Source organism: Piliocolobus tephrosceles, chromosome 19, assembly GCF_002776525.5.
Source record: "Piliocolobus tephrosceles isolate RC106 chromosome 19, ASM277652v3, whole genome shotgun sequence".
Lineage (NCBI taxonomy): Eukaryota > Metazoa > Chordata > Mammalia > Primates > Cercopithecidae > Piliocolobus > Piliocolobus tephrosceles.
Genome location: NC_045452.1, coordinates 724,250 through 750,828, shown reverse-complemented (window position 1 = coordinate 750,828; position 26,579 = coordinate 724,250). Strand labels below are relative to the sequence as shown.

The following is a 26,579-nucleotide window of genomic DNA, read 5'->3' as shown; positions in this document are numbered from 1 at the left end:
ATCCTCTCAGTGTCTCCTTTTAATCTCGACAATTGTGTTTCACACTTTCTCAGTATGCAAATATCTTTCTCGGTCTGGGGTCATGCCTTTCGGTTTCTGCCCCAGTGCCGAGGCCTCTTAAGTTTATCAGCGTGTGGACCACGGATTCGCAGAGGCCTGAGCTGTGGCGCGGCCGGGCTGTGGCGCGGCCGGGCTATGGCGCGTCGTCGGGCCTCAAGCACAGCCCCTTGTCCCTCGCTGGCTCTGTTCTGAACCTCCTCGGGTGCTCGCCTGGGCCCCTGCCATCTATCACTTGAGCCCCGTGGGTTCTGCCCCACGTCTGTCTCCCTGGGTGTCTGAAGAGACGAGTCCCGCGCCGACGCCCCCGCGAACGCACGTGACCGCGCCCGGTGGTGCCCCCTTAGTCAACGCCGCCGCAGTGCCCCTCCCGGAGCCCGCCGCTTCCGCCGGGCCGCGCGGCCCCGCCCCCAGCCGCTAGGAACCAGTCCGCATGCACGCTGCTTGGCCCCGCCTCAGCTCCCTCCTCGGCGCGCGCCCCTCCCTCCGCCCGCCCGCCGGCCCGCCCGTCAGTCTGGCAGGCAGGGAGGCAGGCAGTCGGTCCGAGTGGTTGTCGGCTCTTCAGCTCTCCCACACGGCGTCTTCCTTCCTCCTCCCGGTCAGCGGCGGCGGCTGCACCGGCGGCGGCGCAGTCCCTTCAGGAGGGGCGATAGAAGCTGAGCGGCGGCCGCCGAGCGTCGAGCTCAGCGCGGCGGAGGCGGCGGCGGCCCGGCAGCCAACATGGCGGCGGCGGCGGCGGCGGGCGCGGGCCCGGAGATGGTCCGCGGGCAGGTGTTCGACGTGGGACCGCGCTACACCAACCTCTCGTACATCGGCGAGGGTGCCTACGGCATGGTGTGGTGAGTGTCCGCGCCCGGCCACGCCCGGCCCCCCCGCCGCCCGGGGCCGCAGCGGACGCAGCCTCGGCCTCGCCCGCGCCTCGGCCTCAGGCGCCGCGGCGACCTCGAACCCGGACTTCACCGCGGTCCGCGCGCCAGGGCTCGGGCGGGGCCCCGGGCCGGTTGAGGTTTAGGTGTTGTTGCTCTCGCGCTTCCCGGGCCGGCGGTCGCTCGGGAAGGGGCGCAGCGGTGGGGGCGGGGGGCGGAGGCCGGGACTAGTGGACCCTCGGCCCCGGGCGCAGCGCCGCCTTTAAAGTCTGGACCCTCGGGAAGGCAACGGAAGCGCCTCCACCCCCCAGTTTGCTAGTATCATGGTCTTCTTTTGGACTTTTGATTGTCAAACCGGAATTCCATCAGATGCTTGTCGGTGTTGGCGGCGGTGGCTGCTGAGGTCCTGAGAGCGGTTCGCCTCCGTGTGTGTGCAGAACACCGAAATAATTTTTCTCTCCTCGCCTCTGTTTGCAGCCAGCGGCTTTCATTAACTATCCTCAGCGGTGCTAATGGTGGTCTCCGCGCAGGCTTTCTAAAATGGATTACTGACACCAGTGTTGGTGGAGTATTTCCGCCTTGAAGTTTGTACTTTTAAGTGGATTTTAATACCGTACTGCTGGCGTTTCAGGAAGGATAAACCAACATTACTGTCTTCATTTATTAAAGATCCATTTAGAGTTGGGCCTAATTTGACTTTTTTTTTAGCCCCCAAGTGAGCTCTTTTACCAGCATAAGTGCTCCCAGATGTTTTAGCCCAATTGCTATGGACTCCTGTTAATGATTTAGTGGTCATTATGTATGCAGCCTTAATGGAATTATTGCAGAATCACGTGTAGACTCCCTTATCTTGATTCAGGTTCCTTAGAAAAGTGAAATGATAGTGACAGTTCAGTTTTTCTTTTTCTCTTTTTTTTGAGACGGGGTCTCGCTCTGTTGCCCCGGCTGAAGTGCAGTGGCGTGATCTCTGTTCACTTCAACCTCCGCCTCCTAGGTTCAAGCGATTCTCTTGCCTCAGCCTCCCTAGTAGCTGAGACTACAGGCCCGCGCCACCACCCCTGGCTAATTTTTGTATTTTTTAGTAGAGATGGGGTTTCACCATGTTGACCCGGATAGTCTCGATCTATTGACCTAGTGATCCGCCCGCCTCGGCCTCCCAAAGTGCTGGGATTACAGGCTTGAGCCACCGCGCCCCGCTGACAGTATTGTTTTTATTAAAGCAAACTAGCGGTAGCATTTTGTGCTGGTGAGGACTTGTGGAAATAGATTTCTTTAAATCTGAATCTTGTGAATGTGTCTTTTGTCTTGACCGAAGGAAGTAAACTAATAATTTATTGAGCACTTCGTGGCAGGTACTGTGCTACATATACTATTTCATTTTATTTGAACAGCCACATTGAGGGAGGAAAAGATGGAAAAGATGGTGTTATTCCTTTTTTGAGGTGAGAAACTGTTTCGAGGTGAAGCCAATTCCTGAAGTCATAGAACTAGAGTTACTAAGATTGTAGACTGAGATTCTACTAGACACACTGCAGCTCTTTTCAGCTGTTTTTAGGAAAACACTCTGCGTTCCTTAGTGTAATTAATACTTGCAGAATTTTCTGTATCTTACTGTTACAAAGTAAATATAAGTCTGTTTCAGAAATGTATTCAAATTTCAATCATCATAATTTTAGAAATGCCATAGAAGGCATGTTTTACCAAGTATGGTAGCTAGATAGAAAGATTAGTTAAAATTCTTTTAAAAGAGACTTTAATTGAATCTTTAATGTTTTCACTTTCTTTAGGAGCAAAATGCTGAATACAACTGTGAAAATTAATATGAACTCACAGGCTTAGGAGCCAAGAGAGAATTTAAATTAGGTCGAGCCTAAAAGAAATAAGGCCCTGAAAAGTAATGAAGAGAAAGTATTGCCAGTAGCATTATTTCTCCACCATACATCTCATTGCTGTTGCACTCACTGGGAAGCGTGCCAGTGAACATGTCTCATTATGAGAGGCTCAGAATTTCTCATCACATCCTTTGGCCCTTTTAAGAAGATTAACTTATCTAAAATGTGGACTGAAAAAAGTCTTTTACGTTTAGGACATGTCAATTGAAAAGATACCCCCATCTGGTAAGATTTCTCCTGTCTCTCCTGTCTGATAAGGTTTTTACTAGTCTGAAGTTGTTTAGATGTGGGAACCACTTCTGTCACTGCTGTAGGCTTATTTGACCATCTGACTCTCCATTTGAAATGCCAAGTCCTTTTTTTGTGATTTTCCTTTCCTAAGTGAAATACAAATATAATTGGGATTTGAATCCTAGATCCAGATTATAGCCTTTTATCAGGTTGATGACATACCCTGCTATTAACCTTCTCCATTGCACGTTATTAGCATTTAATAAATGTTGGCTAACAGTGCTGGGTTTATGGAGGGCTTGTTGAAATATTCACTCATATTTGAATAGTGATCTTTTAAAAAATGTTTCCAGAAGGATTTATGGATTTTTAGCCATTTTTTAGATTTATCCTCCTCCATTTCCTTATCAATTCATTGGGAATTGTGACTGTTTTGTTTAGAGCCCTTTCCTAATCATTATGTAGAGGATGTAAAGATGAAGAGTGGGGTTTGACTTGGGCCTTTAAGAGTGGGTGTGATTTTGATGTGCAGATAATAGGAGCAAGTGACAGCTTGAGCTGTGGAATCTAATCCTGGAAATGTACTTAGGTGGCAAACTGTAGAGGACTCCAAAGGCAAAAGTAAGTTTTACTGTATATTTGTTCAGTGGAGGAAGCATCTTTTTTTTAATTTATTTAATTTTTTTTTTTTTTTTTTTTTTGAGATGGAGCCTTGCCTTGTCGCCCAGGCTGGGGTGCAGTGGCATGATCTCGGCTCACTGCAACGTCTGCCTCCTAGGTTCAAGTGATTCTCCTGCTTCAGCCTCCTGAGTAGCTGGAACTACAGGCGCGTGCCACCACGCTCAGCTAATTTTTTTGTATTTTTGTAGAGACGGGGTTTTGCCATGTTGGCCAAGATGGTCTCGAACTCCTGACCTCAGGCTCCCAGAGTGCTGTGATTATAGGCGTGAGCCACCCCGCCCAGCCTTGTTTTGAAAGAGGCAGTCATGCATGGTCAATTTTGAAATTTTTTGGGAAGACGAATCAACACTAGTGGGAATGAAGGAAGAAGAACTGGAGTGGGGAAATAAATTAGGAAAACGTAACCACCTAGAGGTGCAGTAATAAAGTGGCAGCGGAAGGTAGCAGGTGGAGGTGAAGAGCTTTGTGTTGACAGAAATAGTAACAGGGACCCTTGTGGGAAGAGTGGTAAAAGGACTTTTTTTTTCTTTTTTTTTGAGACGGAGTCTCGTTCTGTGGCCCAGGCTGGAGTGCAGTGGCGGGATCTCAGCTCACTGCAAGCTCCGCCTCCCGGGTTTACGCCATTCTCCTGTCTCAGCCTCCCGAGTAGCTGGGACTACAGGTGCCCGCCACCTCGCCCGGCTAGTTTTTTTTTTTTTATTTTTTAGTAGAGACGGGGTTTCACCGTGTTAGCCAGGATGGTCTCGATCTCCTGACCTCGTGATCCGCCCATCTCGGCCTCCCAAAGTGCTGGGATTACAGGCTTGAGCCACCGTGCCCGGCCAGAAAGACTTTTAATCATGGCAAGTATGGGTGGAATCAAACGATGATGAGACCTTAAAGAGTAAGAGACCAAGAGAGGTGGGATTTGGATTGGAGGAATTTCTGAGATAGAGCAAGGCTTGCTGGTTGATTGGCTATGGGTGGTTGTTCATTGTGAGGCTTCTAGGTTGGGAGCCTGGGAGATGGTGGTGCCGTTATCCAAGTAAAGGAATTCTGTTAGGCAGAGCAGATTTATCAGGGAGAAATAGTTCTGGTTTGAACGTGTTAAGTTTGTATGCCTGTAGGCCGTTCAGGCTATATCCAGAAGCCATCTTAAAATTTGTAAGAGGGGAGCAGGAACTGGAGATGAAAATTTGTGTAAATGGTAGTTAAAATCTTGAGTGGATGAGCACAGATTCTTACTTGGGTCATTGGTTAGGTGAGATTGCAATCATATGTTTTCTATATTTATCTTTTTGGTAAAAAATACATAGCATTTGATAGATTTTTTTCAAAGGAGTCCATTATCCCAGAAACATTAAGAACCACTGAAGTAGAACACAAGGACCAACCAGGTAACTCTGGCAAAGGAAGAGGAAGCTGATGACTGGTCAGATGTATAAGAGAACAGTGTAGATGGGGAGGAAGGAGAGGAGAGATTGAAACACTCTTAGTATGGTTGGTCATCTTAGACTAATATAGCAAGTGTCTATTTTGGATGAATTGAGTTTGAAATACTGTTTCTGAATGCGACAAGAGAGCTCATGGGGTCATCTCCACAGAGATGTTAATTGAAACCTTGGGAGTAGATAAAACATCTGAGAACTAAGCCAAAGGAGTGCCTGCCTTTACTGTGTCAATAAAGGGCAAGTTATGGAAGAGGACAGAGGAAATGTGGCCAGAGAGACCAAAGAACTGGGAGTGCACATTATCAAAGTAGCCAAGGGAGATGGTACTCATTGAGGGATTGGTATTGAATACTATAGAAGGGAAACAATACAGCTGACAAGTCATATTTGTTGACTTTCAGCCCTTTTTTTTTTTGAGACAGAGTCTTGTTCTGTCTCCCAGACTGGAGTGCAGTGGCATAATCTTGGCTCACTGCAACCTCCGCGTCCTGGGTTCAAGTGATTCTCTTGTCTCAGCCTCCCGAGTAGCTGGGATTACAGTTGTGTGCCACCACACCCGGCTAATTTTTGTATTTTTAGTAGAGACGGGGTATCGCCATGTTGGCCAGGCTGGTCTCAAACTCCTGACCTCAGGTGATCACCCCGCCTCAGCCTCCCAAAGTGCTGGGATTACAGTGTGAGCCACTGTGCCTGGCCTCTGTTTTTTCTTTTTTTAAAAGCGATGATGTTCAACTTGGGAAAGCTGAATGAATAAAAGAAAAAAAGAGGGGGATGGTTTCAACTAAAATTTCACTGTGATCACATTCCTGATGGCACAATTTCCTGTCTTGTTAAGGTTATTGTGATTATAGCAGACGAGTAGAACTACCACTTATTCAGCACTCTGTTTTGTATTTTACGTATGTTAATGCTAAGCCATATAACTGTACAGCAGAAGTGGTAACTTATGTTTATTTTTTACCCCACAAGTGAAGAAACTTGAAGCACACAGAGGTTAGTTAACTTGCCCAGTGACACACAGCTAGGAAGTCATGGAGCAACCCCAGTTTGTCTGGTTCCTAAGTAATGCTCCACCAAAGATCAGAGTTGAGAAAATAGATTATTTCAGTAACAAGAAGTATCTGTTGTCTGCTTTTGCTTGTATCACTTTTTAGCCTTTAAAACCTTTCATGCAGAGTTATTTATTCAGAAAATGTTTATTGAACTCTTCATTCAAATAATGGGATGGAATTAGGGAATAATACAGAAAAGATACCAGTGCTGTGCAGGAGTTTGTGAAGTGCTGAGAGAAAAAGAAGAGTAGTGACTTGGGGCTGTCTTTCTATGGCTTCCCAGACTTCTGACCTAAGTGTTGATGTGTGAGTAGGAGTTTGCCTTGAGAAGTGCATTCTAGGCAAAGCGAAGTGTGCATGTAAAGGCACAGAGCATGAACACAGTGCATCAGGTCAGGAAAGCCTAAAATTTCTTGGGATGGCTGGAGTCTAGGGTGCCTTAGTAAGAAGGTGGGAGTTGAGACAGCTGAGGGTAGGCAGGGCCAAATCCTGAAGGGCATTATTTGCTAAGGACTTTGGACTTGATCTTGTAGGTGACAGAGTCATTAAAGGATGTCCCTCTTTCTGCCAGTTCCACCCCCACTTTGTCTCTTACGCTTTCTGCCCATTCTTACTTTTTTTTTTTTTTTTTTTTTTTGAGATAAGAGTTTTGCTTGGAGGCTCACTGCGTCCTCACCTCCTGGGTTCAAGCAATTCAGCCTCAGCCTCCTGAGTAGCTGGGATTTCAGGCATGTGCTACCACGCCAGGCTAATTTTTGTATTTTTAGTAGAGAGAGGATTTCCCCATGTCAGCCAGGCTGGTCTCAAACTTCTGACCTCAGGTGATCCACCCACCTCAGCCTCCCAAAGTACTGGGATTACAGGCGTGAGCCATCGCACCTGGCTGCATTGTGCCTACTTTATGTCGTGGTATTCAGTGGGGGTGATTTTACCTCCCTGCTACAGAGGCATTTGGAAATATATTGGGGGGGGGGCTTTTTGTTGTGTTGTCACGTTGATTAGGGGGTGTTACTGGCCTTCAGTAGGCATGTCAGGGGCAGACATGCTAAATGATCTGAATTGCATGGTATACTCCCTCCACTGGAGAATCATCCTGCCAAGATGCCCATAGTATATCACCGCAGCCCGCCCCAAGAAACATCGGGCCCCATTTAAGTCCCGCTTTTCTCTAAAGCTCATCTCTATGAACTTTGCCTTGTTGCTTCTTGTTAATGCACTCTCTTCATGGATCTCTGCTGGGTGTTTGTACCACCTGTTTGAAAGGCAGGAACAGCAATAACATACATATAAAAGCTCTAGACCTGGAGACAGAGATCTTGATTGAGATTCTTAATTTTGCTTGCTCATTGTTTACTTGCCTTTTAATCAAGAAGTCTCTTGTACACTTTTGGAGCTCAAAGATGCAAAGAGAGCAGCTTACATAAGTAACAGAAGAATCTAGTGTTTCTGAGCAGAGTTTAGAGTAAAAGGATAACTCAAAACAAAATTGATTTTTATATTAATAGTATCCCTAATGATGTATTCCTGGTAGTTAGCTATAACCGTTACACCATTCCCATAATCTGATTTGTATAAATTCAAGTTGACTTTTCCCAAAAGCTATATGTAATTTATTCCTCACCTTGCTCACAATTTAAATACATTGAAAAACACCTGTTTCCCCAACAAACATCCAGAGCTCCTTGCCTCCAGCCTACTCCACCCACCCTCTTGCCTAATCCTGAGATGCTTTGTGTTCCCCTTTAACTTTGCTTTTTTTCTTTCACTTCTTGAGGCTTCCACACTGAGAGGTGCCTAGCAGCTCATCCAGTAGCTGCACTGCCTCTGCTCCCTCTAGGAAAGGCCACCCACCTGAGCTTTGAAATGACCCACACCATACCAGAAGGAGGAAGGGAGATTCCGGGAGGATTCAGACCCTACCCAGGCTTTCTGGAAACTGAACAGAACCACAGGCGGAGAGAGCTATAGGCAGCTGAACAAAATTTATGTGTTTCTATTTCCCCAGCTATAAAATGAAAGGATTGGGCTCTGTCTGTGGTTTTCAAACCTTCTCCTCTCTTAGGGGCTTCAGGCCTCACCCCAAGTAGGGAAACTTCACATACAGCATCCTGTCCCCTAATCTCTGTTTTTTCCATTCTTTGCTCTTCTTTTATCTGTCTCCTTCCTCTCCCCTTTCCCTTCTTTCTTCCTCTGTCCTTAGTCTTTTTTCTTTTTCTTAATTTCCTTTTAGTCATTATCATTTTCCTTTTTTTTTTTGAGACGTAGACTCGCTCTGTCACCCAGGCTGGGGTGCGGTGGCGCCATCTCAGCTCACTGCAACCTCTGCCTCCCGGATTCAAGTGATTTCTCCTGCCTCAGCCTCCTGAGTAGCTGAGACAACAGGCGTGTGCCACCACACCCGGCTAATTTTTTGTATTTTTAGTAGAGAAGGGGTTTCACAGTGTTAGCCAGGATGGTCTCAATCTCTTGACCTCGTGATCTGCCCGCCTCAGTCTCCCAGAGTGCTGGGATTACAGGCTTGAGCCACTGTGCCTGGCAGTCATTATCATTTTCAGTTCACATAGGTAGTAACTATTAGGGTTAGCAGGGTAAGATTCCGTTTGGAAAAAGGATTTGATTGCTTTAAAAATGATGTTGGGCAACCCACAGGATAGATGCTCTCCAAGGTCCCTCCCAGATTCTCAGACTCAGGGCAGGCCCTGGGGTTTGAACCTATGGCCAGTAGGAGCTGGATAGCAGGTGTCTGCATGGTATATGCCATGACCAACTGACTAATGTTAGTTGCAAGCCTGCCTTACTGGTTTCAGCTTCATTCTCATTCTTGTCTTTTTTCTTTTCTTTTTTTTTGAGACAGTCTCATTCTGTTGCCCAGGCTGGAGTGCAGTGGTACAATCTTGGCTCACTGCAACCTCTGCCCCCAGGTTGAAGCAGTTCTCCTGCCTCAGCCTCTTTGAGTAGCTGGGATTACAGACACCTGCCACTGTGCCCGGCTAATTTTTTTTTTTTTTTTTTTTTTTTTTTTTTTGTAGTTTTTAGTAGAGATGGGCTTTCACCATGTTGCGTAGGCTGGTCTTGAACTCCTGACCTCGTGATCCACTCGCCTCGGCCTCCCAAAGCGCTGAGATTATAGGTGTGAGCCACCGCACCTGACCATCATCCTTGTCTTTGAGGTATTATGTTTTTCACTTTACACATAAGGGAACTGGGTCTCAAGTAACTCGTTCCGGGTTCACAGCCAGTAAGTATATTGCAGAACTGAGATCTAAATTGAGATTTATGTAGACTCCAAATCCTGTGACTTTTTTTCTTTTAACTACTATAGGTTTTCTCTGTTATACCGAGTTACCTAGAAACGTACTTCCTACAGCCTGGGTTTCTGAATGGATTAGCCCTAAAGTATAAAATGATTATGTCATTGCAGACAGACCTGAAGAAGAGGCTAGAAAGGATTAAAGTGACTTTTTTTGTTGTTTTTGTTTTTTCTTTATCTCCAAAGGCTCTGTCATCTAGCAACTTAGTTTTTATCAGGAAGTAGTGTTGATTTCGTCCCATTCCTTCTAGTTACCTCTACTAGTTTCTTGATTTTCATTCATTTAATATTATTAAACATGTACCTGATTATGTGCTAGGCAGTAGAAACAAAGTAGTGAACAAAAGTTGTTCTTACACTTTGGTGTTTACAGTCCACCAGGGCAGTAATAACATTTACTGAGTGTGGTGAGGTGTGGGGTGCCACTGGATAATATAAAAGGTGAAGCTAAGATATGCTGAGTAGTCAGGAAGGGTTTCCTGGAGGAAGTGGTGTTTAAGCTGGGACCTGAAGGAAGACTTAGAGCTAGCTAGGTAAAAGGTAGGGTAGAGTGCTTTAGGCAGTACCTTGTAGAGACTGCATTATAGAAAATGAAAAGTTTATGACTAAGATCTGGGGGCCTTTGTCATGTTACTGCAAGGATAGAAAGTGCAGTTAAAGCTTCAGGTATAGTTGGAACGAGGAACTGGAAAGTAGACCAACGGAGCTACCTCCCTCCCTCTTTACTGTTACAAAATCTTCTTGCACCCTATGTCTCTGAACAGCTGGGTTTTTCCCCCCCCCTTTTCTCTTTTGTCACTTCCCCATGCACTCAGCAGAGGAGAGCTGACCCTAGCTCCCTGAAGGTGTGTGTCTTCAGGTTTTTAATGACCAGAGGCTGAGAACACTCTGAATCCAATTCCAAGTGGAACAGAATCTGTAAAAACACTGTTAGGGAGATCATTCTGCACAGAAGAGTTAACTCCACCTGGCCTTTCCAGCCTGGGAGAGTGTCTGCCTCTGGTCTACTCAGCTGAGGCCCAAGGTGTGGTCATTTATTAAATAAAGCTGCCTATCTCGGAAGGTCTGAAGGGCAAGGTGGGAGTTGTCAAAAGGGGTCTCTCATTGATTTCTGGCTTGTTAGGTTAAAGTTCTTGGTGCTGTTTTTTCCCTGCCATTCTCCAGGGAGTGTGTATCACTCTCCAGTTTTTACGGGTGAGGAAAATGAAACAAAAGTTGGGTAACTTGCCAGTCACAAGTAAGGGGTCAAAGGATTGTCACGAGGATTAAATAAAACAGTATAGTTGAAGTGCTGAGCACTTGGTACCTAGTTAATTCTCTGTTACTCCTTTGAAGTAAACAGGGTTGGCAAGATGTGAATCCTCTTTTGCCTCAGTCTCTATATAAAGCAGAATGTGCAGAAGTACAGATATTCGGCTTGGTGGTCAGATGACTTTACAATGGTATGGAAGTGATACACATTCAGTAGACACCTTACTTCCAAGTACCCATGCAACTGTTCTGTTTTTCATTTTCAGTATAGTATTTCATACATCATGTGAGTTATTCTACACTTTTATTATAAAATGGACTTTGTGTTAGATGATTTTGCCTACCTGTAGGCTAGTGTAAATGTTCCGAACATGTTTAAGGTAGGCTAAGCTAAGCTGTGATGTTTGGTAGGTTAGGTGTATTAAATACATTTTCAGCTAAGCTGGGCACAGGACTCATGCCTATAATCCCAGGACTTTGGGAGGCCGAGGCGTGAGGATTCCTTGAGCTTAGGAGTTTGAGACCAATCCAGGCAACACAGTGAGGCCTCGTCTGTACTAAAGGTACTAAAAATTAAAAAAAAAAAAAAAAATTAGCCAGGTGTGGTGGTACATGCCTATAGTCCCAGCTGTTTGGGAGCCTGAGGCTGAGGATCCCTTGAACCTGGGTGGTCAAGGCTACAGTGAGCCGTCGTTGTGCCACCACATTCCTGCCTGGCCACAGAGCAAGAAGTTTTCCCAAAAAATAGCATTTCACCTTATGAGGTTTTCCATTTATGATGGGTTTTTTGGGATGTAAGCCCGTAGTAAGTCAAGGAACATCTTTATATAGTTAGAATAGGGACAGTTAAGTGTTTCATGCATAATTCAGATCTTCAGGAGGCAACATCAGGGAAACCTGAGTTTAGGGATATTCTACAAAATAACTAGCCTGTAAACCTCAAAATTAAGTCAAGATCATGGAACCAAGAAAACACTGAGGAATTGTTCCACGTTAAAGAAGTGTACAAAAACGGCCGGGTGCGGTGGCTCAAGCCTGTAATCCCAGCACTTTGGGAGGCCGAGACGGGTGGATCACGAGGTCAGGAGATCAAGACCATCCTGGCTAACCCGGTGAAATCCCGTCTCTACTAAAAAATACAAAAAATTAGCTGGGCGAGGTGGCGGGCGCCTGTAGTCCCAGCTATTCAGGAGGCTGAGGCAGGAGAATGGCATAAACCCAGGAGGCGGAGCTTGCAGTGAGCTGAGATCCAGCCACTGCACTCCAGCCTGGGCGACAGAGCAAGACTCTGTCTTAAAAAAAAAAAGTGTACAAAAACATGGCAACTCCATGTGGTTCATAATTCTGAGTCGGCATGATTGGCAAAACTAGAATGAGGTCTGAAGATCAGATTATAGTCGTATATCTGTGTTAATGATTTTATTTTATTTTATTTTATTTTAACTTTTTTTTTTTTTTTTTTTTTTTTTTTTTTTTTTTTTTTTTTTTTTTTTTTTTTGTTTGTTTTTTTGTTATAAACCCTTGTGTCAATGGCTGACTGCTCTGCTGTGTACAAAACCCCAACCCAGGAACAGTTTGTCTATGAGTGGTTTAGCACTGGGTCCCCTGTGAATGTGCATTGTGTTAGGGGTGAAAGGGTGGCCGCCTTTCTACTGTGCCAGGTTTTCCAGCATGAGGAACTTTCCATATCTGGTTCTGAGGCTAACCGAGACTCCACAGGTAGCTGCCCTATCATTTCGCCGGGGAGGGATTCTGACTTAGAGGCCTTTGGTCATAATCTTACAGATGAGTGTTGATGATTTCGATGGTTGCATTTTGATTTTGTGGGAGAATAGTCTTGTTTTGTTTGTAGGAAATAGTCACTAAAGTATTGGGGGATAATGGGAAAGAAATATTGACAAACTTACTCTCACATGCTTCGGAGACTAAAAGTTTAATAAGCTAGATGTAGAACTTTTCTATGGTTTGAGATATAGTTCCTTTTCTCTAAAGAGTTGTTGGTGAGTCCCTTTCAAAAAGATACTTGAGTGAGGATGTGTTGAAATTTGTGGGAAGCTGTGAAAGGCAACTTTTAGCCTACTGAAGGAGGACTGGCCTGGAAGGCAAGAGACCTGAGTCTTGGTCCCTGCTTCCGATGGCATGTCACATGGGCATGTTGCTGGTCACTCTGTTTCTGCAGATTTTTGTTTTTCTCATCTGTGGAGTTAAGGGATTGGGATGGTTTCTATGGTCTCTTACAGCTCTAATATTGTCGCCGCCCTCAGGAACATTACATGAAATTAGCGTGTATGCTGTATATTAAGAAGATTCGTGTGTAGATTGTTTCCCAGTTACTGAGCTGTCTTTAGTGTAATTTACCTCAGAAATCTCTGGATAATCATTATTGAGATATAATGAAATAGGAAAAAACTTGAGGTTAAAAAATTAGTAAATTGGTTTACTTCAACATTAAAAGCCTACAATTAAACCCTTGAGGAAAATGACTTTTTTTTTTTGCTCTGCAAGTGAGGTTGGAACTTTGTAATACTGTATGACAGTAGTCGTTTACCTCACAAATTAGATTATTCATGTGTATTTGACTGAAGAGAGTTTTTACCTAGTGGCTGGAATGAAGGTTAATGCTGCTATTTTGGCATTGGGAAAAAAAGGTGTAATGAAAAATGTCAAATTTGACAAATAGAGAAATACTTAAATGGAACAGATTTAAAAGCAGTTCTGAAAAAGAAAGAACTTGGTATAGTCTTTCTATGAAAGAAAAGACTTTACTACACAGCTAAAGAAAATAGAGCAAACACAATACGTTGCCCCAATTAATATTTGAATTCTCTGAACACAAGGCAGGCTAGCAAAGTAGAGACTAGTATCTTTTTTGTGTGTGTGTGAGGCGGAGTCTCGCTCTGTTGCCCTGGGTGGAGTGCAGTGGCCGGATCTCAGCTCACTGCAAGCTCCGCCTGCCGAATTTACGCCATTCTCCTGCCTCAGCCTCCCGAGTAGCTGGGACTACAGGCGCCCGCCACCTCGCCCAGCTAGTTTTTGTATTTTTAGTAGAGACGAGGTTTCACCGTGTTAGCCAGGATGGTCTCGATCTCCTGACCTCGTGATCCATCCGTCTCGGCCTCCCAAAGTGCTGGGATTACAGGCTTGAGCCATCGCGCCCGGCCGAGACTAGTATCTTTGCCTCACCTTGGCCACAAGAATTTGTTTTGTTAGTAACCAAGTTCAGTGTACTGCTATTTAGCTTTTTCACTACAGATGTTAAAATGTTTCTTTTTGGGGTTTGTTTGAAATTTTCTTTCCCTTTTCAATTTAGCCATGCTGAACCTATCCTCAAATAAATTTACTTTTTTCCCCGTTAAATCAACTTTGTTTCTGTTCCATGGTTGAAGCGAATACTTTATAAAGAAAAAAAATCAGTGTAGACCTTTCACACGTTAATTATTACTGCAGGGCTATATAGGCATATAAAAATATTAGATGTTATGTTTTGGACCAGTGAAAAAACAGTTGGTAGTAACGCTAGATTAAGACTTGCCAGAATGTTCATCCCCTTAGTGAGCCATTCTACCTGTGATAACATTTTGTAATGTTTTCAGGCATTCTTTTGGGACAGCCCTGATCACTTATCATTCAAAGGGATGATAAAAGTGACAATCTTTAGACGTGTTGTAAATTCTTTCTCTCTTTTGTCCAAAGGGAGCTAGAAAGAAAAGACATTTGTGATTCTCTCTGCACTTGAACACAGCTGCTAGAAAGAGCTATTTAATTATTGCCACCAAGGCAGTGTAAGAGTTTATAGTAACATTAAGAGTGTTTCCAGTTATCCCAGCAGGGCAAGATTCAGCATTCAAGAACTGGTAAATTTTGGCCACACGCGGTGGCTCATGCCTGTAATCCCAGCACTTTGGGAGGCTGAGGCAGGCGGATCACCTGAGGTCAGGAGTTCGAGACCAGCCTGACCAATATGGAGAAACCCCGTCTCTACTAGGCTGGTCTCAAGCTCCTGACCTCAGCCCGCCACCGCGCCCGTCCTATTCTTAAATAATACAGTACTTAGTATTTCCTGGTTTAGAATTTCATATATGTGAAATCATACTGTATGTATTCTTCAGCTAGCTTTTTTCATTCATCATTATGTTTTTGAGTATAGTGTGGTTACTTGTTTTCACTGTTTTATATATCATTGTATAAATATACCACAATGTATCCATTCTAGTATTAATGGACATTTGGGTTGTTGTTACTACAGTGTTCCTGCAAGTAGGCTTGTACATTTCTCCTGATACACAAGAGTTTCACAGATCTTTAGACAGATCCGCTGTAGTGGAATTGCTAGATGGTAGGGCCTATGTACATTCACTGGGTATTCCACATTGTTTTCCTAAGTTGTTTTCCCAGTAAGGTTTCGTGGTATTATTCTTGCACATCATGTGTTTAATTGATTCCTTGATTCTTTTTGTTTGTTGCTGCTATTCTAAGTGATTTTTTTTTTTTTTTTTTTGAGACGGAGTGTCGCTCTGTCATTCAGGCTGTACTGCAGTTGCAATCTCAGCTCACTGCAAGCTCCGCCTCTTGGGTTCACGCCATTCTTCTGCCTCAGCCTCCCAAGTAGCTGGGATTACACCTTCCACCATGCCTGGTTATATTCTAAGTAGTATCTGTAGATGGTTTATAGAAATGCATTTGTCTTTTGTAAACTGATGAATTACTGGAATAAAAGGTTGTCCAGCAAACTCTTATTCCAGTAACCCCGCTTTAAATTTTTTTAGGACAAGCATGTCATCTGAAAATCATGAATATTTTGTTTCTTTTCATGACTTAGATATATTTTATCTTAACTGTGCTGGCCAGACTCTCCATTACAAAGTTGAAGAGCAGTGGTGATACGGGGGCATCCCTGACTTGTTCTGATATTAAAAGGAAAACTTATTGAATGATAGGGGCTGCAGGTTTTTCATAAGGCTCACTCCCCCCCTCAACCCTGGAAACAGGGTCTTGCTATGTTGCTCAGACTGGTCTCAAACTCCCAGGCTCAAGTGATCATCCCACCTCAGCCTCCTAAATAGCTGGGATTACAGGCACGGGCCACAGCAAATTTTTTTTAACTTAAAAAAAGTCCTGAATGATTGAATTTCTACACATACTTTTTAATTGCATGTATAGAAATTTTCTTTTCTTTTTTTTTTTTTTTGAGACGGAGTCTCGCTCTGTCGCCCAGGCTGCAGCGCAGTGGCCGGATCTCAGCTCACTGCAAGCTTCGCCTCCCGGGTTTATGCCATTCTCCTGCCTCAGCCTCCCGAGTAGCTGGGACTACAGGCGCCTGCCACCTCGCCCGGCTAGTTTTTTGTTTTTTTTTGTTTTTTTCTTGAGACGGAGTCTCGCTCTGTCGCCCAGGCTGGAGTGCAGTGGCGCAATATCGGCTCACTGCAAGCTCTGCCTGTTTTTTGTATTTTTTTAGTAGAGACGGGGTTTCACTGTGTTAGCCAGGATGGTCTCGATCTCCTGACCTCGTGATCCGCCCGTCTCGGCCTCCCAACGTGCTGGGATTAGAGGCGTGGGCCCCCCCCCCCCCCCTTTTTTTTTTTTTTTTTTTTTTTAAGTTTCATGTTACCCTAAAAGATTTTCTAATATTGAACCAAGTTTGCATTTCTGGGATTAAACCCAACTTGGGCATGATGTATTATTATTATATATTGCTGGATTTGGTTTGCTAATAAATAATAGGGTTTTTCTCACGTGGTTTGGTATGAAAATTAGGCTACCCTTACAAAATGAATTAGGTAATGTTTCTTTTCCTATTCTTCTGTTTTTATTTCTGTAAAATTAGAATGATTCCTTCAAAGTTTGGTAGAACTTGCCTGTACAAGTCTGGACCTGGGTGGTTTTTTGGTTTTGGTATGTGTTTGGTTTTTTGTTGAAAGCATGTTAAACTGATTCAAAATTATTTTAAAAATGGTTATACGACTGTTCCTACTTTGAATTTCTTCTTGGTAATTATATTTTTCTTTTTATTTATCTCACTTATTTCTATATTTACTAGAGTATTGTATTTTCTTACTTCATTCAATCTTATTTTGAAATATCCGTTTAAACATATGTAAGATATAAGTACTGTTTGTGACTGGGCACGGTGGCTCATGCCTGTAATCCCAGTACTTTGGAAGGCCCAAGGCAGGCAGATCACTTGAGGTCAGGAGTTCAAGACCAGCCTGGCCAACATGGCAAAATCCTGTCTCTACTAAAACTAAAGAAATTAGCTGGACATGGTGGCGCCTGCCTGTAATCCTAGCTACTCCAGAGGCTGGAGCATGAGAATCATGTCAACCCAGAAGGCAGAGGCTGCAGTGAGCTGAGATCACGCTACTGCGCTCTAGCCTAGTCGACAGAGCAAGACTGTGTCTCAGAAAAAAAAAAAGAAAAAAGTACTGTTTACAGAATAAGTTAATTATATGTAATCACTGTGCAAATTGCAAAAGGGAACGTTGCTAGTACCTTAGAAACGCCTTCTCAAGTTTCCTTGAGTTGAGTACATTCTGGCCGGGTGCGGTGGCTCACGCCTGTAATTCCAGCACTTTGGGAGGCCAAGGCGGGCGGATCATGAGGTCAGGAGATCGAGACCATCCTGGTGAACACGGTGAAACCCCGTCTCTACTAAAAATACAAAAAAATTAGCCGAATGTGGTGGCGGGCACCTGTAGTCCCAGCTTCTCTGGAGGCTGAGGCAGGAGAATGGCGTGAACTGGCAGTGGAGCTTGCAGTGAGTGGAGATCGCGCCACTGCACTCCAGCCTGGGCGACAGAGCAAGACTCCGTCTCAAAAAAAGAAAAAAAGAGTTGAGTACATTCCTTAATTTTTTGATAATTGTTCTTTTCAGACTCTTCTCCCTTTTTATTCTTTACTTTTATTGAAGTATAATATACATAAAGAAAAGTGGCAAGATGTGGTGGTTCATGCCTGTAATTCCAACACTTTAGGGGGCCAAGGTGAGAGGATCACTTAGCCCAGGAGTTCAAGACCAGCCTGGGCTGATTATAGACGTGAGCTACCTTGTCCTGCTGAGTATATACTTAGCAGAATGACTGTGTCGGTCTGTGCATAGATTCCACTTTAGTGGATGTGCCAAACAGTTTTCCAAAGTGGTAAGATGTTTCCATTAGCAGTGTATTAGAGTTTAGACCAGTGTATATTCTCAAAAACACTTGGTATCATTTTTAGCCTCTCTAGTGGGTATGAAGTGGTATGCATTGTGGATTTTGTTTGCATTTCTCTGATATTTTAGCTCTTTTTTGGTGTTTTAACTCTTTTTTGTATGTTTATGAGGCATTTGGCTATCTCGTGAAGTATTTAAGGGTTATTTTGCAAATTTTTCTGTGGAGATTTTTGTTTCATTAAATTATAGGAGTTCTTTGTAGATTCTGACGAGTCTTTTTTAAGATTTATGTGTTCATGTGCTGCAAGTATTTTCTCTCCATCCGAGTGTTACCTTTTCTTTCTTTCTTTTGTTTTTTTGTTTTTTTTGGAGACAATCTCAATTTGTCACCCAGGCTGGAGTGCAGTGGCAGAATCTTGGGTCGCTATAACCTCTGCTTCCTGGGTTCAAGCGATTCTCCTGCCTCAGCCTCTCAAGTAGCTGGGATTACAGGCACGTGCCACCATGCCCAGCTAATTTTTGTATTTTTAGAGATGGGATTTCACCATGTTGGCTAGGCTGGTCTCGAACTCCTGCCCTCAGGCGATCCCCCCCCCCCCCCCCCCCCCCGCAACCCGGCCTCCCAAAGTGCTGGGATTATAGGCATGAACCACAGTGCCCGGCCCCTTTTCATAATCTTAATGGAATCTTTGATTCTGTTTTATAAATGTCAGTTCTTTGGTGGAATTCATCATTTTGTCATCTGATTTCTTGAGCATATTAATTACAGCTGTTATTTTATTTTTTATTTTTGAGACAGTCTCGCTCTCTGCAGCTTCTGCCTCGCAGGTTCAAGCGATTGTCATGCCTCAGCCACCTGAGTAGCTGGGATTACAGGCAAGTGCCACTATGCCCAGCTAATTTTTGTATTTTTAGTAGAGATGAGATTTCACCATGTTGGCCAGGCTGGTCTGGAACTCCTTACCTCAGGTAATCCACCTGCCTTGGCCTCCCAAAGTGCTGGGATTACAGGTGTGAGCCACTGCGCCCGGCTGAATTACAGCTATTTTAAAGACCATCTTCAGTAAGTAGTAACTGGGTCACTGTGGATATGTTTTTGTTGTCCGTTTTTTCTCGTTTCTGTTTCCTTGTATGCTTGGTAACGTTCAAACGAATCCTGGATACTGTGTATGAAAATTGTAGATGCTCTAGGTGACATTTTTCTCCAGAGACATCTCGCCCTACTCACTGATAGGCAGATACAGTGGTGACAGATAACCATAATTCAGTCAGAGAATGAGCTGATTTGAGGATTGGTTGCAGTTTTTATTTGGCTTTGTCTACCTCTGATTTTTGCTCCCCTTTACTCCTGGAAGTGTAGCCTTCCATGGATTCTGAGAACCTGAGGTGTTTATGTTTACTTAGGTTCTTAAACTCCTGATTGATCTTAAGTTACTATTTTTGTCTCCTTAGCACCGTGAGACTGCAAGAAATTATCTTTCTCTTTTCAGTAGCTTTTTGCTTAAAGCCTTGCCTACGGTTTTCAGGTGTGCTGAATCTGGCAGGGTCTGTCTGAACTTCTAGGTTTCTAAATTACTGGAAACAAGTCAAGACCATTTTCTTTATATTATTCTTACACTTATCTTCCTGGCCAGACTTACATTCTTTTAGTGAGTGTATTCTCTGGAACCTAGAATTTGGTAACTGACTTAACAGACTTTCTTCATGTAGTCCAGTGGTTCTCAAACATGGAGATACTATACAAACTAGAACATAGGAAGGGAAGTTGGACAGATAACTTCTGTTTTTCCTGTATGCCCTCAGAGTCATTTGTGTCCACACATTGCCCATTTCAGGTGATTGTGAATTTTCTCTAGTGCTATTCCTTTTAGATTTGGAATTTTCAAAGGTGAGAGAAAATCAGATTTCCAGGCATGAGTAGATGTCTAGAAAATCGTTTATGGGATTAATTCAGTGAATGCTTAATGGCCATCACAACATGAAGAGCAGATACCATATTAATGGGGTGGGAGAATACAAGATTAGTAAGATGTGTTCCTGGTCTGTAGAGTTCTTACATCAGCTCCCCTGCATCTGATCAGCAGTGGTCTCTGCAGATATTCTGTGTTAGTCGTATATTTGGAGCTGTAGTTGGATGCTCTTCTTCTCTGGTAGGCTTCTTGAAAGCCTGGGTTTCTCTTTCAAGCCCCCCTTCATTGCTGTGGCTTCTTTGATTAGTTTCAGAAGGGCCCCAGATGCCACAATAGCTCTAAAGTCTACCAGTTCCAGATGAACATGAAATAAGGAAAAAGAAAATGGAGGTGTGTTTGGTGGAGGTGGGGGCACTCTATTTGTGTGGAAGGTAACAAACTTGCACTTTGCTTACATATACAAGAGTTAGAACTGTGTTTGGAGAAGTACTTTCAGATCAGTGAAATAAAGATAGCATGTGAAAACAGAATAATTATGAAAATGTCATCTTTTATACAGCACTTTGTACTTTTTAAATTGCTTTCACTGCTGTCACATCAAACCTCTTCACACTTCTGTAGGACAGATAAAGCACAATTATTTCTCTTATGCAGATAGGGAAACAGACCTAGGCAGGGGTAGTGACCTGCCCACAGGTCTAATAGCATTTGAGTGATAATTAGAACTAAAGTGGAAGAATTTTTATTTGAGAAGTTTAAGCAGTGAGAGTCAAAATCTTCTTAGGCGCTGTAGGTTTTTGTACCAATGGAAAGATCTGTTTTTCTGTTGGATATGATTGACAATGTTAGAAGAGATATTCACTGGAGGAAGGCCTCAGAGAAGGAGTGAGGAACAGATCTCCTGCCTGTATTGTGCCTCCATTGTCTCTGGTGTAGTTGTAGATATTGTGAGATTGCAGATGGGAAAGAAAGAGATCTTCACCCTCAGCTCAAGAGAAGAAAGTAAGGATGCTGTAGGAACAGATGTTACAGCAAAAGCATGCCAATCTGAGTGTGCTTAAGGGATTTTATGCCAGGTGGCTTTAGGTTCTGGTAAGAGGTAAGGTGGGACATCTGCCAAGAGTGCATGGGGGATCAGGGGCTTGGAAAGTGTGAAGAAAGTATGAGACAGCTGTTGTGTGCTTAAAATTAACTAAAGATGAATAAAAAGATTGGCCCCTTTCGTTGAGAGTAGGGACTTTGTTCTCTGCTGTATCCCCAGCACCTAGTATACACATCGCACGTAGTAGGTACTTAGTAAATATTTGTTGAATCAGGCAGATTCATGCCTAGGTCTGTTTCCCCATCTGCATAACAGAGAAATAAGGCTGGCTAACCCTGTGCCATCCCCGTAATAGTCTTCATCTTCTCTTCTCTTCACTTTTCCATTCATTTCTCTGCATTAGTTGAATACATGAATGAAGAAAGGAATAGCCTCACTGAAGTTACAAGCCTTTTTAAGAACAGCAGGTAACATATCTCATTTATCAGATTAGTAACTGCATTTGAAAATTAAATTCTGGCACTAATGCCTGGGTGACTTAGAGCATGTCCTGTAACTTCTCAGAGTCTCATTTTACTCTGGTGAAACAAGGATCATGATCATGTCTTTTGAGTGTTGAAATGACTATATTAACTAAATCACTATGTAATCCTAAGAGCAATCTTTATGCATCCCAGGATGGGGTAGAGAATAAAGTATTGGAGTGAATGACTGTAGGATATAGGCTAGACACCTATGTACATGGATAACTTCATGGAGCCTTTTTTAAAAGTTATGGTAAGATACACATAACAAAATTTACCATCTTGGCTGAGTGCTCAAACCAGTGATCCCAGCACGTTGGGAGGCCAAGGCAGGCAGGTCACCTGAGGTCGGCAGTTTGAGACCAGCCTGACAACATGGAGAAACCGCGTCTCTACTGAAAATACAAAATTAGCCGGGCATGGTGGTGCATGCCTGTAATCCCAGTTACTCAGGAGGCTGAGCCAGGAGAATCACTTGAACCTGGGGGGCAGAGGTAGTGGTGAGCTGAGATTGCATCATTGCACTCCAGACTGGGCAGCAAGAATGAAACTTCGTCTCAAAAGAAAAAAAAAAGTTTACCATCTTAACTATTTTTAGGTGTACTGTTCAGTAGCGTTAAGTAGATTCACATTGTGCAACCAATTTCCAGAGCTCTTTACATCATGCAAAGCTGAAACTCTATACCCATTTAAATAACAACTCTCCATTTTCCCTTCTCCTGAGCCCCGGCAGCCACCATTCTACTTTCTGTCTCTATGAAATCTGACTACTCTCGTTACCTCATGTAAGTGGAATCATACAATATTTGTCTATTTTATGGTTGGCTTGTTTCACTTACTGTAATGGCCTTAAGGCCCATCCATGTTGTAGCCTGTGTCACAATTTCCTTTTTAAGGTGGAACAATACTCCATTGTAAATATACACACCCCTCATCTGTTGGTGAACACTTGGGTTGCTTTTGCCTCTTGTGAATAAGACTGCTATGAATATAAGTGTACAACTATCTCTTTGGGACCTTGCTTTCATTTCTTTTGGGTAGGAACCCAGAAGGGCACTACTGGATCATATGGTAATTCTGTGTTTGATTTTGAGGAACCACAAACTCCTGAGCTCAAGTGATCCTCACACCTCAGCCTCCCATATTGTTTCCAAAGCGGCTGCACCTTTTCACATTCCCACCAACAGGGCAAAAGGGTTCCAGTTTCTCCACAACCTTGCCAACACACTGCCCAGGAGGCAGAGGTTGCAGTGAGCCAAGACTGCGCCACTGCACTCCAGCCTGGGTGACAGAGTGAGACTCCATCTCAGAAAAAAAAAAGACCTGATTGGGCCATGGGAGTTCTGCCCTCATGAATGTACTTAGCTTATTATCACAGAGTGGGTTGTTCTAAAAGCGAATTGGGCCCTCTCTGTCTCTTATGCTCCTGCCTTTGCTTGCCCTTCTGCCATGGGATGATGCAGCAAGAAGGCCTCTGCCAGATGCAGGCCCCCTTGACCTTGGACTTCCCAGCCTCTGGAACTATAAGAAATACTTTTCTTTTCTTATAAATTACCCAGTCTGTGGTATTCTGTTATAGCAACACAAAACAGACTAAGACAAAAGGCCTGTTGGTGGGAATGTGAATGTAGACTACCTAGAGTGGATGCCACCTTGTTGGTTGTAGGAAAGACATGTTAAAAGGTAAGCCTATTGCTACAATGTAAAGGTAGGTAATATTTTATTTACATACTGTATCGTGTCAACATTATAAAGGGGATAAGTACACTGGAGCTTAATGTTAAGTGTTCCTGTCTTCTATAACCATTTGATCACTATATCTACTCCTAATAAATCTCACGTGTTCTTTAAAAATATCCTAGTAATTCTTTGGGTTTTGAATCTTTACTCTCCAATATAAGTATGTATACATCTAAATTTTAAAAGTATGTATGCGGGCATTCTGACTAGATCTCCAAGGCTTGGCTGACCTGTTAAATGACATAACTCGAGTAAATTATCAGACATACCAAAAGTACAAACTTGATGGGCTTGGTTGAGATATAGTGATCCTCAGAGTGCTGCCTGATGACCCCTGCACTCTCCCCTCTGACAGGAGAGCTCAGCCTTACCCTTCGCTGAAGAAATGAGTTCTCTTTGCCTCTTTTCTACCTCTGATGTCTTCTCATCTCCAAATACGGTCTGTACCCCTCACACCACAAATAAAGTGTTCTTACTTCAGCAAAACCATAGGGAGGGGCCTGTCACCACTGGAATTGGTTCTGATGGTTGAAACTCATTCCTCATTCAGGATCCTTCCACAGATCCACAGGGCTTTATTTGCAGCTTAGTGTTTCAGACCTTTCTGGGTATCTTTTGTAAGCTCATTTGGGGCAAAACTTGACCTGGACTGCCATGAGGCTGTTCATAGTCTTTATTTTTCCCATCTAGTGTGATTATTTGTATGTTGGCTGCAGAAGTATCAGTGCTGGATTGCTGGATATGCACCAGACCTCACCAGGGATGTGTGCACATATGTATGCACTGTATTACCTTTCTAAAATCTGAAAAATACTGAATTCTGAAACAGCTTTGTTCTAAGGGCTAATGAATCTGTGCTTCTCCTGAACTTGCTACAATTTGTAATGCCTAAATAATACAGTTTGATGATCATCTCAGTTTTTTTCTTTAATTAGAGAAAATTTGGAAAATACAGAAAGGCACCTATATACAAAAAGCATTCACCTATAATGCTGCTACCCAGGGGTATCTGCTGTCAACATCCTGGCACGTTTTTTCCTAGTAAAATTTGGATTATATTTTATATACCTCATATCGTTTGGTATTCTTGTATCCTTTTTTTTTTTTTTTTTTAAGACGGAGTCTTGCTCTGTCGCCCAGGCTGGAGTGCAGTGGCTGGATCTCAGCTCACTGCAAGCTCTGCCTCCTGGGTTCCTGCCATTCTCCTGCCTCAGCCTCCTGAGTAGCTGGGACTACAGGCACCCGCCACCTCGCCTGGCTAGTTTTTTGTATTTTTAGTAGAGACGGGGTTTCACCGTGTTAGCCAGGATGGTCTCGATCGCCTGACCTCGTGATCCACCCATCTCGGCCTCCCAAAGTGCTGGGATTACAGGGTTGAGCCACCGCGCCCGGCCTCGTTTGGTATTCTGAATCTTTGACCCAACACAGTAGTATAAGCATTTTCCAGACTACTAAACAGTCTTTGAAAATAGTCAAAGTTTTATTTTTTTTTAGACAGGGTCTTACTCTGTCATCCAGACTGGAGTATAGTGGCATGATCTTGGCTCACTGCAACCTCTGCCTCACAGGTTCAAGCGATTCTCCCACCTCAGCCTCCCTTAGTAGCTGGGACTACAGGCGCACCCCACAGCCCACTAATTTTTGTAATTTTTGTAGACGAGGTTTCACCGTGTTGCCCAGGCTGCTCTCATACTCCTGGACTCAAGCGATCTACCCACGTCAGTCTCCCAAAGTGCTGGGATTATAGGCATGAGCCACCACAACTGGCCAACAGTCAAAATTTTAAAACTGTCTGGGCATGGTGGGCTCATGCCTGTAATCCCAGCACTTTGGGAGGCTGAGGCAGGTGGATGACGAGGTCAAGAGATCGAGACCATCCTGGCCAACATGGTGAAACCCCGTCTCTACTAAAAATACAAAAATTAGTTGGGCATGGTGGCGCATGCTTGTAGTCCCAGCTACTTGGGAGGTTGAGGGAGGAGAATTGCTTGAACCCGGGAGGCGGAGGTTACAGTGAGCTGAGATTACACCACTGCACTCCAGCCTGATGACAGAGACTCCGTCTCAAAAAAAAAAAACTTAAAACCTTATCATTATTCATACATTCTTTTACTTGTTAGCAATATTTTTAAATACTAAAACTAAAAGGGCTTAACTTTTTTTAAATAAATTTTTTATTTTATTTAAAAATTTTATCTTAGAGACAGGGTCTTACTCTGTCACCCAGGCTGGAGCATAGTGGCATAATCGTAGCTCACTGCAGCCTGATGAAGCTCCTATGCTCAAGTGATCTCTTGCCTCAGTCTCCCAAGTAACAGGGATTACAGGCACAATCCACCATGCCCAGCTTTGTTTAATGTTCTTCTCATGATTAAAGTGGGGTTATGGGTTTGGGGGGGCAGGAAGACCACAAAGATAGTGCCATTCTCATCACGTCACACCAAGGGCATATACTGTCAACAGAACACTCTTGTTGTTGACCTTGATCACCTGGCTAAAGTGGTGTTTGCCAGGTGTCTCACTGTTTTCTCCTCTTTGCGTAATGTACTCACTGGAAGCAAGTCATTAAGTGTACCCCACACTGAAGGAGTAGGGAGTTACCTTCCACCTCCTTGATGGTGGAGTATCAACATAAATTATTTGGTATTCTTCTATTTGGGAGATTGTCTCTTCTCCCCATTTGTGTATATCACTATGGACTTGTGAATATTAATTTTATATTTTGGATTACAGTCCCAGTGGCACTTCGATTTTGGTGCTTATGTTTTTCCAGCTTTGGGCATTGGGAGCTCTTTCAGTTGGCTTCTGTGTCTCTTTGACATACCTTAATTATTTACGTGTAAAAAAAAATTTTGGCACCTTCCTGGCACTACAATATGTTCCAAGTTCATCTAGTATATTTCTTGCCCCAGGGACTTAACTTCAAAAGAACCAAGGCTTTATTGAGATATTATTTGCTAACATTTCACCCGTTTAAAGTGTACAATTCAGCATGTTGTTTTTTGTTTGTTTGTTTTGTTTTGTTTTTCTCTTGAGATGGAGTCTGTGTCGCCAGGCTGGAGTGCAGTGGTGTAATCTCGGCTCACTGCAACCTCAGCCTCCTGGGTTCAAGCGATTCTCCCACCTCGGCCTCCCGAGTAGCTGGGATTACAGGCGTGCACCACCACACCCGGCTGATTTTTGTACTTTTAGTAGAGACAGGGTTTCACCATGTTGGCCAGGATGGTCTCGATCTCTTGACCTCGTGATCTGCCCACCTTAGCCTCCCAAAGTAGCTTTTTAAAATATATACACAGGGCCGGGCGCGGTGGCTCAAGCCTGTAATCCCAGCACTTTGGGAGGCCGAGATGGGCGGATCACGAGGTCAGGAGATCGAGACCATCCTGGCCTACACGGTGAAACCCCGTCTCTACTAAAAAATACAAAAAACTAGCCGGGCGAGATGG

General features: G+C 43.8%; 1 protein-coding gene across 1 annotated transcript in view; it reads left to right on the top strand.

Moving 5' to 3' along the window:
- The first annotated feature begins 515 nt into the window (after nucleotides 1-515).
- MAPK1 (mitogen-activated protein kinase 1) overlaps nucleotides 516-26,579 on the top strand; it is a 112,411-nt gene continuing 86,347 nt past the window's right edge. Inside the window, exon 1 of the mRNA XM_023197972.2 lies at nucleotides 516-896. Coding sequence (XP_023053740.1) covers nucleotides 778-896 — 119 coding nt within the window. The 5' untranslated portion in view covers nucleotides 516-777. The remainder of the gene's footprint in view (nucleotides 897-26,579) is intronic.